This window comes from Chenopodium album, chromosome 3 (assembly GCF_948465745.1).
Source record: "Chenopodium album chromosome 3, dcCheAlbu1.1, whole genome shotgun sequence".
In the NCBI taxonomy this organism is placed as follows: domain Eukaryota; kingdom Viridiplantae; phylum Streptophyta; class Magnoliopsida; order Caryophyllales; family Amaranthaceae; genus Chenopodium; species Chenopodium album.
In genome coordinates, this window is record NC_137836.1 from 78835789 (window position 1) to 78856243 (window position 20455).

Here is a 20455-nt window from a genome sequence, read left to right on the forward strand (position 1 = left end):
AGTGTTACATTTTGACTTTTTTATAATGACCTTGACTTGATTGTTTTACAAACATATGAAAAACAAATGTTATTGTACTCGTATAAGACATTACTGGATTCGTTATAGTATAAACTTTCATATTATATTATAAAATTTCTATGATTTTACTAACATATAATTAGATAAATTAGGGGTCAAAGTTATGAATCGGCAAGCGTGTTGGGTCAAATTGTTTAAAATTAAAAAATAAATAAATAAAAAAATTGTAACACTTATTTATAACACGAAGGGAGTGCATTATATACGGATTCTCGGTAATAGAGTTATGATAAAAAGAATGTTTAAAAAAAATATTTAAAAAAAAAAACTTGAATCATATTCATTGTAATACAGTCTTTATGGTTCACTATATGATATACAAGAATCAATTAATATAATTAGTGATTACAGTAATATTTGACATGATTGTAATCAAGATAAAACACAAAGAGACATTATTGACTCTTAAATAATAGTCGTTGCAAGCTGTATTATTGACTCTTCATTTTAACTCAAGTACTCATGTCAAAATGTCAAATCATCGACATTCCAACACTTCATTTTGGACTATAATCATGAAAAAATGTCACAGTTTTGTCAATTTTGACACTTGAACACAAACCTGTGTCAACACTAGCTCGATTTCATATAACATAGGTTGCAAGTTTGTACTTGACGGTTATTTGAGTTTGGAGGGAATGTTTCTAGGAGTTGATGAGTTTAATTAGAGGTGTCAATTCGAATCGGGTACGATGACATCGGGTTGGGTCAGTTCAATTTTTTAAATTGAATCATGTTAAATTCCACAAGAGTCAAAATTTGAATCGGATATTTTTCAAATTGATTTTAGATCAGGTCGGTTGTGGTTTTGACACCTCTAAGCTTAATGTTTCATTCCTTGTAAACTTTCATGTGCTTTCTAAAGAGTGTTATGTCTGTTATCCAACTTACATATTTAGTTATATACTCTTTTTTACATCAAGATTAATTATAAATAAAAAGAAAGATAATGACATGTTTACTGTTTACAATGTTTTCTCGAAGGCCACATCAGTGCTTGTTAACCAAGAACTCCCATCAATGAAGTTGCCCACTGTAAACTTCGAGGCCTCATCAGCTGTAATATCGGGCTTAAATCCGGCCCATTTAACTCTCTTGCTAAGATCAGCTCCAGGCCCAGTGTTTTGGTACTCAGCATAATAAATCGTCGAAGGAGGATCAACTCCATTGACCCATCCTATCCAGCCCAATGGGCTTAAAACAGGCCCAATAATAGATTGCATGACCAATGTAGTGGAGTATTGTTGCCAAGGCCGGCCCAAGTAAGTTGGGGCTGTCATCTGGCCCAAACCCGAGATGGTGCATTTTTGGATCGAGATCCCAGTGTTTTGGTTAACGTCCTTCTTACCTTGGGCCGTTATGGTGTTAAATTGTTTGGCCATTGGTTGTCTAGGCTGGATCTTACAATTTTGAAACACTACAGCCGCGTTACCAAATATAAAATCGATGGTTCCTGTGATGGTGCATTCTCGATAGAATTGGCGATAGGAGTGTGTATAGAGGGTGTCTTGAAATCCATCAAACAAGCAACGGTAGAAGATTGATTGGTCCGATTGAGACCGTAAGGCCACTGCTTGATGCTTCTCAGCTCCCGCCGTATTCTTGAAGGCCATATCCTTGGCAATAAATCCTTTTCCGGCAATAGCTATACATTAACATTATTAGTCTTTAGCTAATGAGTATTATACTAATCAAGTAATCATTGTATGAGTTAGGGCCTAGCCGCTTGTTAGGTACATGGAGAAAAATATGACATGTTAAATATGATATGACATGTTAAATATAAAATGAAAGGTATAAATGAGAATACATATAATTTATAATTAGTTAGCATTCAATCAATTTAATAATTTTAAATCCGCCTTCAAGATATACCCTGTTGCCGAGGCTAGTGTAAATTGACGGGCACATGTATGTTTAGGCCACGGCCATAAATACAGAAGACACTCAATTCAGATTGATGTTGCATAATAATGTCCAAAAAATTGACATAATGTTGCTGACCCAAACCACATGGCATTCACTAATGCTAACATACTATGATTCTATGAATCATTTTTTAATCGCCTTCAATTGTGGCCAACTTAACGTAACACTATTTGCTTTTCAACTTTCTTCTAACTCATTAAACATCCATATAAATGATCCAAAATATGGTCAATTACTGTAAACTGATTGAATGAAGTAGATTAAATTAAGATCCTTAAACTAACTACGGAGCAATTAACTATGATTAGTTTCCTAGCAAAACATATACTAGCATACGTAGTGTTATTAAACATCTACAAAGTACTTCACGTATGTCTATCAAAAGTTTACATGGAGTACTATCCGGCCTTGTGAGCAAGAAATTGTACAAGACTCTGAAAATCTTGAAAATATATTGTTCAAGTAATAATTATAGACCTCAAGCATGTTTCTGTCATGACTAACTAGATTTCTTGATATCGAATTAAATTAACATTTGACATAACACATGAAATTCAATACCAAAATCTGAAAATTGATAACCAAAACGGTGATAATATATCATGTGTATATGTATTATTTAAATGCAATCATTATATAATATTAAGAAGTTCAACTCAAAATTAGAATTAGATGTTACATACCAAATGTAGCAGTAGAGAAGGTTGGAGTGCCATCAATAAAATTCAAATGACCAGAAACAACACTCTTATCCATTCCATCACCATACATCATCACATTCCAAACATGTTTACTCAACACTACATTCTCCTCATACACTCCTTCCTTCACATATATCACATACCTCTTCACACTCTTCAACGGCACCGCCTTTATTGCCTCCGTTATCGTCTTATACTGCCCACTCCCGTCCTTAGCCACCACCGCGTCCGCTCCCCCCTCCTCCTCACCTTCCCCTAATAACAACCGTCTCTCAACGGACCCCACCCACTCAGGAAACATTTGATTATTCCCATCACTCCGGAGAAGTTTCCTTAAATGGAAAGGAACCTTACTATTAGAAATATCCTTAAACTTACCCAAAATAGATCCAACTTTACTCACAATAGCCAAACTATTACTCACTAGTTCAGTAGCGTTCTTCATCTTAAATTGTAAATCCTCAACCAACGACGTCGTTCCATTGATCTCCGACACGCCTTCCACACAACTATCAAGATCAGTCAAAACAGCACTAAGCCACGTCCTAAGATCATTCCCTTTCTTACTCGACAATGTCAACTCCGATGATTCTCGGAGTTGATCCTCAGCATCATCAAACAACTCACCACAATCCTTCAACGCCTTAGCCAAAACGGTGTCGTTCAGGTGCTTCGGGAGTATCAAACGAAGCTCCGAAACCGAGTGTTTTGCCACTTGAAGAGAAAGATTGAAGAGTGAACTAGGACTAATACTACTAAAAGTAGTAGAGTTGGAGACAAGAGGAGATAAAGAGGTGAAGCAAGTGTCAGGGTACTGAGTCACTGAGCATACGGCTTTTAGTGACTGAGATGGAGAAGGAGGTGCAGGTGCCTTATCGCCGTCGTCATCCGTGCCTTGGCGGGATAGTATGACTCCTGCAACCGCGGCGGTGATGACGACGGCGAGGAGGATGATGATGGAGATGAAAATGATTATGCTTCTTTTTTTTAATTTTTTTTGGAATATTGCTTCTTCTGTTTCTTCTACCTTACCATATCCTTTAAAGGATTTTCTTCTATCCATAATTAATTTTTTTTAGATGTTTGGATTTTTAATGAATTAGATTACTAATATACAATACACTACTAACAAAGTAACAAGGGAATAATAATGTAGACAGAAAAAAAGAAGGGGAGATTTGTGTTTTTGCTGTTTTTGGCGGGTAGATACAAATATAACAGCTAGAAGATAGGGTCATTAAACAGACATACAGTTGCAAATTGGAAAATTGGATGGGTAGTGAAGTGCATTTACGCGGAAACAAATTTGGGGTTGGCCATATACTGGTGTTTGTGGCTTATAATTAGACGTGTTATATGTACGCGTACAATTGTACAAGTAATTTAATAATCTCAAAGCTATAGACGTATAGTTGTATTTATGAACTTATGTGTTAGATTACTTAGATAACAATAAACATGTCATTCTTACTTTCTTAGTGTTAATGTATGTGTTATATATGTATACGAGCAGTTGTACAAGTAATTTAATAATCTCAAAGCTATATGCCTAGGCGCCTAGCTATAGTTGTACTTATCATAAGCAGTTCACGCTATTATCAACGAACATGTCATTCTCAGTGTTAATGTGTTATATGTATATGAGAAATTGTACAAGTGATTTAATGATCTCAACGCTATGCTTGTACGTAGTAATTAAATTATAAACTAGCTAGTGTGTGGCCCGAGCGATATTTCGGGTTTCTAGTTTGTACTTCTTTAATTTGATAATCAATCAATAACTATATAATAAAAGACATACCAGCAATGACACGTGTCATCTCTTGGTGTGTCCTTAGTTTTTTTTTTAAAAAATAAATAAATTATATTTAAGTAACAAATCTTTACATATATATTATAATAATTACTTATAGAGTATAATAGAAGATTTGATGTATGATGTATCCTTCCAAAAAAAAAGTACTAACAATTATAACTTAAGCAAAAAAATAAAAAAATAAAAAAATAAAATAAAAACTTAACATAATTTGTGAAATATGAAGGTTCTTTTTTGGGAAAATATATAATATTAACATAATTTGTGAAATATAAAGCTTTTTGTATTTTGGGAAGGTATATATTAATTATGTACTACGTTTATTAGAAGATCATTTTTTTTGTTTGAGGAAACAACACGATCATATATTTTTTTTTCCCTTAAAAAAATCATATTTTTTCTTGAATTTATTTATTTTAAAAATTATGTAATGGAAGCTACAAATTTTTACAATGAAATGCAAATATAAAATCAACAAATGATATTTTTGTTATTTCCTTGGATAATTTATGATCTAAATTTTAATCAATTTATAATCTATAATTACCTGTGGACACTTCAATAATACTGCCAAGTTCAACACATGTTGATTATTCTTAGTGTTTTTTTTTTTTAATTTTATTTATTCAGCATTCAACTGATATGATAAAAAAGATAACATATTAAAATTATAATGTTAATTTGAATAATAGAAATTACCGTGCATGGCACGGGACCTAACCTAGTTATATTATATTGTTTGTATAGTTAGTGTGTGACTTGGGCGTTAGGTCGAAATTTTTTTAATCTTGTGAAATATAAATAAAAAATATAACCTCTACTTTACTTAATATATTAAAGGAATATATAAAGATCACATGAGGATCCTCTTATATCCTTTGCCCTCCTCTCATTTTTTTAAAAAGGGCTTAACTATTACATCGGATCTATAAAGTTTGAACAACATATAAGTTCCAATCCAATTCATTCAATGGTTTCAAACATTTTAACGGATTATAAAAAGTTGTAAAATTAAACATTTCTATCTTGGTTGAACGAACATTACTATTAACTCCTTTAACAAGTAGATTAATACATCATTTTATATGATCAACTCCTTTAACAAGTAGAAAACTAGAAACAAACATGCCCTATTTATTTCCTTAGCTTAGGCGCTTAACCCTTGCATTCAACCAACTACTAACACAACAACAAATACGAAGTACAAGTTTATGCTGATCAAATCGAATCATTGAATGGTAAAATAGTTCATTAGAGACCAAGAGAGAAAGGGAAAGAAGTGGAGGCTAACCAACTTCCTCCAGCAATGAAATTCCCTGGAGTGTATTGTTGAGCCTCGGCGACATCAGTAAGTTCTCTAACACCCCTCCATTGTACACGTTTCGAAGTGTCGGCTCCTGGACCGGAGTTTTTATACTCTCCATAATGCAAAGTTTGAAGTGCAAAGTCACCTTCCCATTCATGCCACCCTGCTGAATGAACCACATCACTTATAGATGATTGCATGATTATTGTCCTAGAATATTCTTTCCATGGTCTACCAAGATACGTCGGAAAGCTATTTTTCGTGGCTAGTAAGTCCGAAGTGGCTCCAATTCTACATTTTTGGATCACAATCCCGGTGTTTTGATTAGGGTCTGTTCTTGATTGAGCCGTGATCATGTTCTTTTGGTTCGGGTTTGGTTTACGTGCATGGATGTCACAGTCTTGGAACACAACTGCCGCGTTACCAAATATAAAGTCTACCGTGCCTGCAATTAGGCACTTGACGTAGAATTGTCTACTTTTGTGGACGTATAATGTGTCTTGGTATGCTAAGATGTCACATTGGTAGAATGCTGCGAGGTCAGCTCCTACACGAAGTGCTACTGCTTGGTGCTTTGATGGACCGGCGGTGTTTTGAAAGGTCAAGTCTCGCGCCAAGAAACCTTCTCCATTAATCGCTGCAATGCAATGCTCAATCAAGTTAATTATTAGAGAGTCTATAGAGTAATAGTGACAATTTCATAATGCTGTTTGCTTCTTTTTCAATTTGCAACTTTATTTATGGTACTAATTGATGATACATTCTAATTAATTAGCATCGTCATCAATTAACTAGCTTATTATTAAAGTAGTGAAAAGGACTAATAAGACATGAAAATCAATTAAGATCATCACTTTGAAATAAATTAATTGGAGTCTTACTTTTGAGATTCTCTTTTTTAAGCTAGGTAATAATTAACTTAATTTCTTTATTTCATGAAATATACTTCTTTTTATAAAATATGAATGGGAATAGCTTAGCCGAATAGTATATGCAATTATGATTTTTCAAATTTTCAAGGATAATCTTACTCTTGGTATTAAAGATTATAGACAGAGAGGTGAGAAAATTCAACCATACGTACTATAATTTCAACATTAGTACATGTCAAAATTAAAATCGTCATCGTACAAACATTATATTGAATAAAATTTTGGTCCATTTATATACTATTCAACCGAAAATTGATTATAAGAAAGAGAGAGGACAAAATGTGGAAATAAATTGCAATTAACATAAGCATGTGTCATATTCGAGCTAAATGGATTGAGATAGCCAATTCAAAATATCGTTTATCATAAAATTGGAAATAAAGCCATTAATAGTGCACGATAATGACTCATTACAGCTAGTGATTCAACCTGTACCAAGCTATTAAAGTGTTTCCTCCATTATTTTTTTAATTAATTGCATTATAATATCTTTAGAACAAAATTATTAAAAAAAAAATGTTATTACAAAAGTATATTTGCATGTATGTGTCAAGATGAATATAATAGGACTCCATCACATGAAAATTACTTCACTTATAAATTTATTAAAAAAAATGGTCCAAAGTAATATTGTGATTGAAATAAAATACTTTAATTATCAGTCCTTCCATTTATCACAAAACAACCATATATAATTTTTTTTTTCTTTAATAATGTATTACTTTATTCTAAATCATTGTATTTGCAATATATATACATGCATGCATGGGTATGCCACCAATCTAAATAAAAATTTTAAAGTAAATGACATTCCATTTCTTTATCCACATTATTATATTCTTCTTTAAAAAAAAAGTAAGAAAAAAACATCATATTCTTCTTTTTGCCATGCAAATTGCAAAATATAACATGGGGACAATATGTGGAGTACCGAGTCCTAACTACCTCCATTTTTATTTAGTTGACACCATTATATTATTACACCTGTCAATGCGTGTACCAATTTTTTTTTTCAATGCACTATTTTATTAATTATTAATATCTTTAATTTACGACATTGTAAAATTATAAAATTAAATGTAAATGAAATAAACATTGAGACGATTCAAACAAGAACCCATTTGACTATGTTTTATCATAGTTATAAATCACAAAAGTTAGTTAATGTGTAGTTTGTAAATAGTGTAAAAATGTGTTAAAAAAAAAAAAAAAAAAAAAAGTTGTTTTATGTGCTTACCAACTGTAGCAGAATCGTACGTGGTGCTGCCATCAATTACATTCTTCTTTCCAGTAATAATAGTATTAGTTCTTCCTTCTCCGATAAACATAAGATTTGTCTTCTTCTTACCAACATCCACAATTTCATGATACACTCCTGCTTTGATCCTTATCACATACCTCTTCTTGCTCTTTACCGGGGCAGCCGCCACCGCCTCGCCTATTGTCCGGTGATCACCACTCCCATCAGCCGCCACCACGGCATCCACCTTTGTAGGTCCCTCTTGGAGGATCCTTTTATCCACACTTGACATCCAATGTGGCCAACCGAACTCTTCATAAAGCTGCCTCGAGTTCGTCTTAGTGGCTGTCGCGGCAGCCATATCCGTGTCGGTCATGTTCTTGATCATGGCTAAGGAGTTACTACACATTTTTTCCACGTGGACTTGCCCGCTTTGGAGCGTGTCCCTCACGTGCCTATCCGCGTCATTATGGGAGAATCCGTCTAGGCAAGTCTCTTGATCGGTGATGGCGGCTGATATGAGTGTCTTCATATCATCCGCGTAGCCCTTTAAGGACTTATCGTGTTTATTATTATTATTATTGTTATTGTTATTATGCTGGTAGCTCAGGAGGTCCTGTAAGGTCATCCTGAGCTCATCCAGGGTTTCATCTATAGAAATCAGACAGTCATGTAGGGCATTCCTCTCACGAACCGTAAGATTCTTACGTGTCGTGAGGAGGTTTTCGACTGTGAAGTAGTTATGCTCCACGGCCCGAGTAGTTAGGTTTAAGGAAGCAGCAATGACATCCTTCTGAGAAGAGATTTTGGAAGTGGTGGTGGAAGGAGCGGAAGCAATGGCCGAGTAACAAAGGTCAGGGTATCGAGTACTACTACACGAAGATTTAAGAACCAAATGTGTTTCGGGGGTGAGTCTAGGGTTGTTATTGTCTCTTTGGTGAGATGATCTTACTCCAATGCCGACACCGACAGTGGTGGCTATGAGTAAGAGGGAAGAAAGAAGGCCTATTAAGAGTAGTTTCTTGTGCTGTTTAGATAATTGTTTCATGATTATGACTTTTCTCTAGCTTGAATGTTTAGTGAGAAAAGGATAAGAAGGTTGTGGTTGTTTTGATGGGAAAGAGGTAGTATAGATGGGGAGATATATATATTATAGGAATTTTATGATCGTTTAAAGTACTTTTCAAAAGTAATATTGACAATAATAAGATGCTCAATATATATATATTTGGATCAATAATTGAGTGTATTTAAGTTAATTAGATACTACATCCGTAATAAAGCAATATGATAACTATGTTAATATACTACCTCCACTTCTTATTATTGCAACAAAGAATTGATATATCTCACAAATAATACTGCAAATAAATTCATATATACATATACATGTTCAAATTTTAATAATTTAGCCCCTTAATAAACTTTAATAAAAATAGAAACTAATTCGAATTCTTAGGAATCAATCAAGGTTAAACTATGTCGTTGAGAACCTCTAATAAAATACGTAGTAATTGAGTCATACAAAGTACTAATGTTATTAATTCTAATACTCCACTTATAGTTAGTTTAATAATAATCCGCTATAAACTATTAATAATATCTTGCTATAATCTTAATTCTAATCCATATTCGACATGTTAATGCATGCATGCATGCATGGTTGACAATTAAGTGGCTTGGTACGTTTATACAATTATACATGCATGTTCGTTATTGTACCTAGGTTATAACACTTAGAAATCAGAAATGTTAATGTTTTAAAAGTAAAAATATAAACTTAACTGTTACTCTGTTAGGATAATCCAACAAAATCTCTTGTGGACAACCAATAAGGAGTCTTTTTGCTTTACCACCTCCACTAAAAACTTATTTTAGTCGAAAAAGCATTTATCGTACAAATTATTAGAGTAAAAAGTTGGGAACCGACAACCTAAAGAAACTTAAATAAAACAATAATTCACGTTTTTAAGAATCAAACCATACCTTTTTCTTTTCCTAAAGCATCAAATTAGGAATAATTCGATTAAATTAGAAAGACATGATAAAAATAAGGTTGTGTATTTTTAACAAAAACTTCATACTTCATTTGTCCCTTCTAGGGCTTCTACAGTTCTACTTGGTAACTTGGAGATCACATTGTTTTAATTTTTTCGACAAAGTCTTCAAATAATTATTCACAAAATCAACATTACTTATTCAAATAATTATTAACTAGCTAGACATAACTTACATTGCATCCTAAGACCTAAGCCAATAGTGTTCTTCATTTTTCTTGTTTTATACTTCTTCGATTCTAAATTAGATGACTTGTGTTAATTGAGATGAACACTACAAGAGGGGGGGTGAATTGTAGTTAAGTTCCTAATTACTAATTTTGCAAATATAAAACATGACAGAATAGGAACTAACAAAGCACACAGGATTTTACGAGGAAACCTTCTAGTGCCCAACTAGAAGTAAAACCTCGACCCTACCTTAGGGATTTCAAACACAAATATCTCCACTATAATAGGGCAAACACCAAGTTACAACCTATTATAATTAAGCCTCTACTCACAAGTTCTTGAATAAACTTGCTACAAAACAACACCTTGTTCTACCCAGTTTGAGTCCCACACTCAAACTCACTCGTACTCCCAAAGTACAAATCTTCCCCTTCTCACTAGAAGCTCTCTCACTGTATGCAATAATAAAAATACTCTCTCACCCAAATAACCCCAACCAATTACAAGTACAAACACCTAGTATATGATAGGCAAGCTATGCATGAAACCCGAAACTAATATGACAATGTGAAAAGCTTGGCAAACTTACACGATTGTAGCTCTATAAATTCTTCACGCATAAAACTCACAAAAACCTAAACTCCTATTATTCTCTACTATTTATACAAGTATTACTTGTATGGAAAGTAGGTTTTCATAAAGATAAATAAGTAAAACTTAACTTATTTTAAAACACGGTTTTTAAATAAATCTTTTGTAGAAAATCTTTTCAGAAAATAAGATAGAAATATTGAGTTAAAAAGCATAATATCTTTTTAACAAACTGATTTAAAAAAGATAAATATTTAAAGAAAATCTTTTTCTATTTCTATCTTTTATCTTTTCCGATTTTAATTTATTTGCCAAGCAATTGTCACGCTTCTAATAAATTTCATGCATATCCTACTTAACATATTTAACAATGAATCTTAGAAGATAAAATCTTAACTAAAACATTGTTGCGCTGCGCTCTTGTTCTGGTAGGTTTACTTGGGCTCCACGCTTACTAAGTTCCTCCAAAGACCTTAGTCAGCAATCTTCAAGTTCCTGTAAAGGAACGTTCCTGTGAGGGAACTTAGCTCCTGTTAGGGAACTCTTCTTTTATATTGAATAACTTTCTTGATAAAGAACTCCTTCAAGTCTTCTCATCTTCAGTTACTTCTTCCATCTCCAAGATCAATTTCACCTAGGCTAAACAAACACTTGAAAAGTCTTTATGATATTAGTTTGCTGTAACTTAAGTTCCTCATCATCAAAACCTTTAAACATCAACAACATGTTTTGATTTTTGACACTATTTACAAACCCTACTACTTGAGTAATTTTGTGATTTATAGATAAAAAAACGTAGTTGTCATGCGAAATCTTTGGGTATTCAATGGACAGCCACCCCAAATGGAGTGCTTCTCTCTCGTCTGGACAGGTTGTGCGAGGAATATGGGAAATCTAATAACATGATTTATAAACCGATGCAGCCTCGACGAAGGAAGAGTGCCTCGAAGTGGACTGCTCCTCCCACGGGCTTAATTAAAGTTAATGCCGATGCATGCCTAGCAAATGAAGGTTGGGTAGGGCTTGGCGTGGTGGCGAGGGACCACAAAGGGGAGGTTATCTTCTTTGCAGTTAGACGAGTGAGAGCTCAATGGCCTGCTGAAGTAGCAGAAGGCAGAGCTTTGTTGTTTGCTATCAAGCTTGCAAAACGGCTTGGGTCTGAGAACTTGGTACTCGAATATGATTGCCAAGTGCTGGTCAATAGGCTTTCGAGTGCAGCTGTGTACTTCTCTGAGTTTGATATAGTGCTTGAGGACATTCTTCATGTTAGTTTTGCCTTGAATTATTTTGCTTGGTCACATGTAAAACGTGAGGGCAACTTTGTAGCCCATCATCTAGCCAAGTTAGTGCCCTTCGGGGATGAGCAAGTTTGGGTAAATCATTGTCCTTCGATGATTACCCCCTATGTACTATCGGATCTTTTAGCACTTGATTAATAAAATTGCTCGACGGGTTTCAAAAAAAAAAAAAAATTAAAATTTCAAATTTTATAATTTGTACTTATTGATAATTAGAGATTTTTTTTTATGATACAATAATTAGAGATATTTAGACTTAAATATATACATCAACAAATGTAATTAAAATAAAAAAAGGTATCATCTTATTTGAAACAAAATAAGTACTACCTTCGTTAAATGTTATGTGCAACTTTGCAATATTTTATATCTAACAAATAATATGTCAAAATTGTATACTTTGCATTTTACATGAGCAGTCCAATTGTTAGATAATATTGTAATTGATACCTTCTTGATACGAGTATTTAATTGATTCGACTGCATCACAAAATTGTTGCTCAATTTCTGCTTAAAGAGTGGCTTTATCATTTAAGAGTTTTGTTTGGTTTGTGTTGGATTGGGCTACGGAAGTGTATTGTTTGTGGGCTAACACGAACGTGCAAACCGGTGTCTAACAACTCAATGTGTCAATTCAATTGCTTTGGGTTAGGTTCGATAAGGTCGGGTCAGATTAAGTTAAAATTATTGTATCCATACAAGTTGAAATTTATATCGTATATTTTTCGGGTGGATTTTGAATTGGGTGGGTCGGGTACTCGGGTGTGGTTTTGACCCTTCTCTGTACTCGTATCATTAACCTTCTTTTCCATTTTCCTGAAGCTTTTCACTTGCGCTGCACTTCTCTCTCTTTTCCACTGAAACGTACTCTGAATTCGCCATTGAAGCGGCCTCTGAGCTTTCTCTCCTCCATTGAAGCAACTTCTGAGGTATGATGTTTATTCTTCCTATTAACCATCGAATATTAATTTCCTTCTCAATATATGGTTTAATTTCACAATACCATAAATTTAATTGGCAGTATAGTCAATTTAGGGTTAAGATTTTATTATTATTGCTGAAGTTGTTAATTTAATTGCTAGAACATTGATATGTGCATTTTACGTTGATATTTAAACGAAAAGGAATTTATGTGATATTTTGAGCCTAATTTGTTGAATGACTCAAATTTGGTTGCTAATATGTTGCAATTTTTAACCCTAATTGAGCACATGAGCCGAGTCGAATGCTTATTGTCTCGCTGAAATGCTCAAATGACTAAGAAATATGGTTCTGTGGCAGGTAAGGTTAGGAGTGTGGTGATACTTATTACTTAGGTATAGTTGTAGGCTTCCAAATTTGTGTTGAATTGATAACAAGAGTTACATTAAAAGAACTTGAAACAATTTATGCGCCGAAACCGAGGTTATTGTGTTGTTGAACACTTCTTATGGTTTGTCAATTTGCTAAAATGCTTGTTGTTGATTATGGTCCTGTGGCAGCTTTGGGTTCGTATGGTTGCTGTTGGTTCGAAAGCTTTACCTCTTAGAAGGACGAAGGATCATACTGTTGTTGAGACTTGTCGATTATTTGGAGAAGACGTTGGTGTTTTTAGGCAGGGAAGAAGTAGAAATATGCGGAGAAAGGCAGATGGGAGACGTGGAAATTCTGATGGGAGTTACCAGTCTAAAGGTTCCCATGGAAGTGAATCTGATGGGGCTTTTAAAGATAAGAAATATCAAAAGAAGCAAGATTTTTCGGAGGATGCTGAGACTTCATATATCAGGTGTCTGTTCTGTTCATACCTTTTCACCTTTTAAGATGATAATGTTTGTGGTATCTTGTTGTTGCCATTTCGTTTGGTGTTTGAGTGCTTACTGAAATGCTAACATGAGTCTAATATACACATAGGCAGCAGATAGATGCTGAAACGGTGAAATACTTCTCTGAGATTGCGAATGTACTAGAAAGTGGTGAAGTAGAGTTGGAGGAGCGTCCTGTTGTATGTGGTAATGCTTTGGAGGAAAGCAGAGGGAAAGAAATGGAACTTGCGACTGACCATATTATCAGTCACACTATGCAAACATTGTTGGATGGCTGTGACGCGGACCACCTTTGTGGTTTTCTCCGTAGTTGTGCAAAGGATTTTGGTCGGATTGCTATAGATAGGTGTGGCTCTCATGTTGCAGAAACGGCTCTCAATTCTTTATCTAGTCATCTCCAAGATGAAGACTTTTACAATCTAATCAAAGATACTTTAACCTTGCTATGCCAGGTAGTCTTTTATTTCTTTTATTCTTCTCCTTATTTCTACTCTTATGCTGAACAAAAAGGATTTTCTAGTTTTGTCATTTGCTATTATTTTTTATTGCCTTTTCTTGATGATACTTCTTTCTCTTGCTGATATGCTCTCTAGATTTGTTATGGTGCAAGGTAACATGGTTGCTATCAATGCAAAGTATACTTTGTAGTATTTTTTTTTTTAATTTCTCTGTTGACTGACAGGCATCATTATACTTTTTACTTGCCAGGAAATAGTCCGAAAACCTGTAGTTGTTATGTGCAACTGTCATGGATCTCATGTGATCCGAAGTCTTCTATGTTTATGCAAAGGAGTACCATTGGATTCAGAGTTCCATTCTGCTAAATCATCTACGGTTTTATCTCGAAGGTTGAATCTTTATTCTGATAAAGAGCACAAGAATGAGACACTGATTGTCCATCAAGGGTTTCCAGATTTACTCGAGTTTGTTGTGTCTGAAATGTTAAAGTGTAGCGCAACCGATATTGCTGCCCTACAAGTGGACCAGTATAGCAGTTTGGTTCTGCAGGTATGTTCCAAGAGCCTTAGGCATTATAATCTGAAGTACTAGTTATTCCATATTTTTTTTCATTCCTCTTGGCCTCTTGCTCTGTCCCATTTTGTAGGATAACTTGATTTGGTGTGAATTTTATGTGGAAACCTGATTAAGATGGCCAGGTAGCCTGAATAAAGCTGACTTTTCCATGCAAAAGGCTGGAAACTTTATACAGCTTCAATTGTTGGCTGCTTGTCAACCTGTCTGTGCAAATTTGTATAGCCTATGATTCTGTTAGAGTTATCTAGTTGCAACTCTATAACTTGAATACTTGTCTACTTTCCATTTTTTTTTTGAAACCTACTTGTCTACTTTCCATAATTCTGTGGATTCTGTACCGTGCAGACAGCTCTGAAGTTGTTAGCAGGACAAGAGCAAGAGCTCCTCCGTATCATTCCTGTTATTATGGGTTGCAATGTGGAGAAAGCAGATCAAAGTTACTTCATAGAGACAACTGAGGTTCAGAACATCAGAGATTTGGTAAAAGAAAGTGCATTTAGCCATTTGATGGAGGTAGGATTTTATGTATGAAAATTATTGGATTTTTGTTCACGAACAGTAATTTTTGCTTCAAAATACCACTGTTATTAATTTTGATTTTAATAGGATCCAATTCGGATTGAAAGTTATTTTCCTTTCTGGATCAATCAAGAATTGTGTGTTTGTGACTGAAATGTTAAGCTTTTGTCTAAATTTTAGAAGTTAGAAGGTAAACAGATGAATAATGTTAGAAATGCCACTCTTCTTATTTGATAGAGACCCACTATAATGACTTGGTTATCCTTTGTGACTCGCAATGTTACTAAACTTTAGTTAAGATTAATCTGGACTAATAACTGAAAAATCTGCTATAAGAAGGTGCCACCTAGCTTGCCCTCTTATACACCCATGCTTGGGAGTAGAAACTGATTTTACCTATTTGGATTTGTTTCAGTTTAAGTTGTAGTAGACTTTCAGTTTAATGTAATTTTGTAAGGTACAGAACCAATAAATTCTTACTTCATTTTAGTGTTTCCTGTATACGTTCTTCATCCTCTTTCCTTTTTCCTTTATATACTCATCCTCTTCCCAATATATGGCAATGTACCCATTTTGTCACTGCTGGATACAGTGATAGTTATCAAAGGATTTAGCAACCTGGCCTATGTTGTCTTGTTGTGCAGCTTGCTACATACTTTCATGTCAGTGGTTGTATCAGAAATTACCAGTTCAGTTTAAGCCAAGCTCATAGGATATTGAAGAAATTGAGTGAAAGAATCCAATAGTGTTCACTGTTTCGGGCTTCTTTAGGAGGCAAAGGTGTGGTTTATTGTAGGTGGTAGATTGAAGGATTTAAACATATTATTTCTGGGTGTATTTTATTTCTCCCTTCATCCTCCTTTTTTAATTGAAAAAAGCTGCCATACTTTGCAGGTCATATTGGAAGTGGCTCCAGATACTCTGTATGATGAGATATTCATGAAAATCTTCAAGGGTTCGTTGTATGATATTTCATGCCATCACTACGCCAACTTTGCTGTGCAAGCCTTAATATCTTATGCAAGAAACCAAGATCAAGTATGTCACTTTCTATTGTACATGGAACATTAATTACAGACTTACAATAGTGCTGCATAAAATGCTTGTGCATTAATGTTAAAATCTCATCCTCTACTTTTTGACAGATAACTATATCTTGTCATTTTGTTTCTTGAGTCCCTCAAACATATGCCAAGTCTTGTAGCAATTCTTGTTGTATACCTTGCGTAATTCATTCATGTTATCCTCTAGGTAGGTGCAATATGTGAGGAGCTTGGACCCAGAATGAGGGATCTCCTGAAAATGGGAAGAGCAGGCGTTGTTGCATCTTTGATTGCAGCAAGTCAGAGACACCATGCTTGTGAGCACAAGGTACAAACTTCACAGAGCGCGTCTCGTATATCTTATGTTGTGCTGCAGTAGCTTTGTAGCAAGCTGCAGCAATGATGATGTCAACTATGTCTAAGCAGTGCACTAATAATTTATTATGGTTTTCCTTCCTGTAAAATTTATTTACACTTCAGTAGATTTGATTATAGTTTTTTTTTTTTTTTTTGTTTGACTGACAGTGCTCTAAGGAGCTTGCAGCTGCTGTAATCATAGCTAATGAGGATCCGAATTGTATTGTACCTCGATTTCTATTACTTGATAATTACTTATTCTCCAAGGATAAAGCAAACTGGAGCTGGACAAATGGCTGTAGAGTACATGTTATGGGCTCTCTAATTCTGCAATCACTATTTAAATATCCAAGTGTATGTAGCCTCCTGCTTTCTTTTCTTCATACAGCCAATTATGTATCTGGAGAAAATAACAGTGCATGTTAGATGAAAATGCTTCTCTCATGCTATGCATTGTATTTACTTTGTAGTTCTTTTCAGAAAGATTCAAGAATCTATTGCAATGTTTCCCAAACAAGAAAAACATCAACTGCAGCACTGTTTTTAGCTTTAAGCTAAGGAAAGTAGGACTCGGGAGGTCTAGATACATTAGTCATTATCTCTATATTGTATATACATTAGTGAGGCTATGTGCAGAAGGCCTATAAGATCCACCCCCCCCCCCCTCCCCTCTCCTGAGTTAATTATGGCAAGCATAAATGAGTAGTAATGTAGCAAATATAATGATCATCTATAACTTCACCTTTTTATTTCTTACAACCTTCAAATTTTTAAAAATTATTATTGCTATGTCTTCATAGTACTTGGAAGAAACCTTATTCCTTCATAGCTGAAATTTGTATGTGAAGTTCTTGAATCAGTATAGCTTGTTTATTGCAGGACTGTATACAACCTTACATCACAAGCATCACATCAATGGACAGCTCTCATGTCCTGGAAGCTTTGAAAGATTCTGCAGGCGCACGTGTTATTGAAGCGTTTCTGGGTTCAAAAGCTCCTGAAAAACAGAAGAAGAAGTTGGTTAGCAAGTACAGTCTTAGCCCTATTTTATGTTGAACTAATTATCCACTTGTTCCCTGACGTTGCATTCTATATTCAATAAAATATGATAAAGATGCTCTCTGTTTAATTTTATCTATTTCTATGCTGTGACCAAAGGTAAACTATAGAAGACTGAGTAACAAAGTGTATAGTAGAGTTAGCATTTTGTTTATTTTTCAGCCAGCCAGTTTTCTGATTAGCACATCATTTCTGTATATGTTATGAAGGTTGAAGGGTCATTTTGGAGAGCTTGCATTGCACCCATCGGGGTCTTTCACTGTTGAAAAGTGCTTTAATGCTAGCGATGTTCCATTGAGAGAAGTGATAGTCTCTGATATGCTTGGTGTACAGAAAGAACTTTCTAAGACAAGGCAGGGTCCTCTTCTCTTGAGGAATCTTGATGTCGATGGGTAAGCTTGCTTAGCTCCTCTCATTCTTTGACCAGTATTATGTTTGGTTGATTAAGGAGCATAATTATGAAAAAAAAATGTTTAAGTATGTGGCTGCAATCTATATGATTGGCTTAAGCTTCTCAAGTCAAAATTCGATGCTTGTGATCCTTGTCGTTGAAGTGCAAAGCAATTTTAATTAAGCATGCTGGACCATCTGGTTCAGAAATTGTGAATTTAAGATTAGCTTTAACTCAAGCATTTAAGAGAATTTTTTAAGACCGATGCATTTCTACCTTTTTTTGGCTCCTGATTTATTTTTTTTAATATTTTTATTATCATCTCCTGTCCAGTTTCTCAAGACAACCCGAACAATGGAGATCTAGACAGAAGTCTAAACTCACTGTTTACAAGGACTTTTTAGCCGAATTTGTTGAGGAAGAAAGTGTCTCCTGGGAAAAAAAGAATCCTCCTACTACTGATCTTTCTAAGAAAGCAACCCAGCAAACGAATATAAAGAAGATGAGGCAAGAGATTGACACTGTCTTGGCATCATTCACAAGCTCCGATTCTTCAAAGAAGCTTAAAAAACAGAAAAAGTCCGGTAAAGAACAGGGTGACAATGATGTTAAACAGAAACCGTCTGCTGACAAGAAAAAGCGTAAGCATCGCCAGAAAGATGACCTGTCAAAGTCTTCTCAGAAGAAGCTCAAATCCTGAACTTGCAGATGCTGTAACAGCTACATCTGCTTACAATTTTGTTGCTCTGTATTGTAATTGTTTTTGTAGAAAATTATCTTTGTAACAAAACTAACAATTCCCTTTTTCTGTGTAACAATAATATCTAGGAAATTTTGACATTGGAAAGTTTTATGAATTAAATATAGTTGATCTTGGCTTTGAGAATTCTTACAGCATATTCTACAATGCATGCACTCTTAGTATTCGCGTCATGAATCATTGTTAATGTACAATTGGGATGGAAACTTGGAGAGAGTATAATTCAATATCATCAGAAAATGTTGTCATAAGCATATATCATCAGAAAATGTTGTCAAAAGCATAAGAGATTTGAGACAGCAAAATTGTGGTATTTCACTATATTATATCAGGAAAATTTGTTTTTAGAGATATAAGAAAAGCTCATCATATACAGTAAGCTAAAGCTATCCATTACAAACCAAAAAAGATACTACTCTACAAAACTATAGACTAATAAGACTATGGATTGTAAACCTTCATCCTTCATCCATGAAGTGTAGGCTTCAACCTAGCAAAAAAAACAGAACAAGAAACACACTGTCTGAGACAACTAAGAAGCATGCAACTGTTCTTTCTGAAGACCTGATCAGAATTAAAACCAGACTTTACTTGTTTTGAGTAGGATTCGATCTACTTGGGGGTATCCTTCGAAAACTCGAGTCTACCTTCTTGAAGGGCTTCTTCATATCGGATCGAAGATGTTTCAATGTTTGAGAGGAGACACCAAGTAACCTTGCTTGCGCCCCACTCGACCATGACAGCAACACCAGTGCAAAAACAAGAACAAGAACAAAGGTCTTACATTGGACTTTCATGTTTTTAGTAAGTATAAATCAAGTTAATTGAACAAAGATACACTCTCAAATCATATGAAGTGATTAGAGGTTTAGTTAAATACCAATAGTAGAATCTTAGTATACTCTTGGGGATCTGAAGAAGGTGGGATCATGTGCTACTTTGTTTGACTATATGCATGTTTGTAGTCTGACCATTGGATTAACTACTAACTAAATACTACTATAATCTGATTAATCTCAGAGGTAGTCATGTGATCTATCACGTGATAATGTTAGTTTAGTTTTCTTGAAGTTATAAAAGGGTGATAAATTAATGCATGCTTCTTTTTCTTTTCTGATAATCTTAGGTTATTTTATTTTGCTAGGTTATCAGAAATCAGAATCAAAATGCTGCATATATATTACTCCTTGTACTTCTCAATCATACAGCTGTCTTAACGAACAATATTAGCATTTTTGTCAAAGACACTTTTTTGTTGTCTCACTTCTTTAACTTGCATTTTTTAATTAGAGCACTCACATCAGTGAGCATTTTTTTTCTCATGAGCAAAAGTGGTGAGCAAATTTGATAGAAATGGTACTACATCA

At 34.4% G+C, this 20455-nt stretch overlaps 4 protein-coding genes across 4 annotated transcripts; 2 read left to right on the plus strand and 2 right to left on the minus strand.

Moving 5' to 3' along the window:
* Positions 1 to 910: 910 nt before the first annotated feature.
* Positions 911 to 3932, minus strand: LOC145618130 (pectinesterase 3-like). The gene is made up of 2 exons (XM_081672922.1): positions 2694 to 3932; positions 911 to 1726 (listed from the first exon to the last, which is right to left on the minus strand). The coding sequence occupies exons 1-2, from the start codon at positions 3772 to 3774 to the stop codon at positions 1047 to 1049; spliced, it is 1761 nt and encodes a 586-aa protein (XP_081529048.1). The 5' UTR covers positions 3775 to 3932; the 3' UTR covers positions 911 to 1046.
* A 1625-nt stretch (positions 3933 to 5557) lies between these two features.
* On the minus strand, positions 5558 to 9174 carry LOC145624355 (pectinesterase-like). The gene is made up of 2 exons (XM_081677372.1): positions 8003 to 9174; positions 5558 to 6470 (listed from the first exon to the last, which is right to left on the minus strand). The coding sequence occupies exons 1-2, from the start codon at positions 9051 to 9053 to the stop codon at positions 5779 to 5781; spliced, it is 1743 nt and encodes a 580-aa protein (XP_081533498.1). The 5' UTR covers positions 9054 to 9174; the 3' UTR covers positions 5558 to 5778.
* Positions 9175 to 11741: 2567 nt separating this feature from the next.
* LOC145625456 (uncharacterized) lies at positions 11742 to 12260 on the plus strand. The gene has a single exon (XM_081678493.1). The coding sequence runs from the start codon at positions 11742 to 11744 to the stop codon at positions 12258 to 12260; it is 519 nt and encodes a 172-aa protein (XP_081534619.1).
* A 679-nt stretch (positions 12261 to 12939) lies between these two features.
* LOC145618138 (pumilio homolog 23-like) lies at positions 12940 to 19184 on the plus strand. The gene is made up of 11 exons (XM_081672933.1): positions 12940 to 13051; positions 13604 to 13887; positions 14013 to 14376; positions 14633 to 14932; positions 15305 to 15472; positions 16373 to 16516; positions 16730 to 16849; positions 17047 to 17232; positions 17758 to 17906; positions 18147 to 18329; positions 18662 to 19184. The coding sequence occupies exons 2-11, from the start codon at positions 13616 to 13618 to the stop codon at positions 19026 to 19028; spliced, it is 2253 nt and encodes a 750-aa protein (XP_081529059.1). The 5' UTR covers positions 12940 to 13051; positions 13604 to 13615; the 3' UTR covers positions 19029 to 19184.
* Positions 19185 to 20455: the final 1271 nt, after the last annotated feature.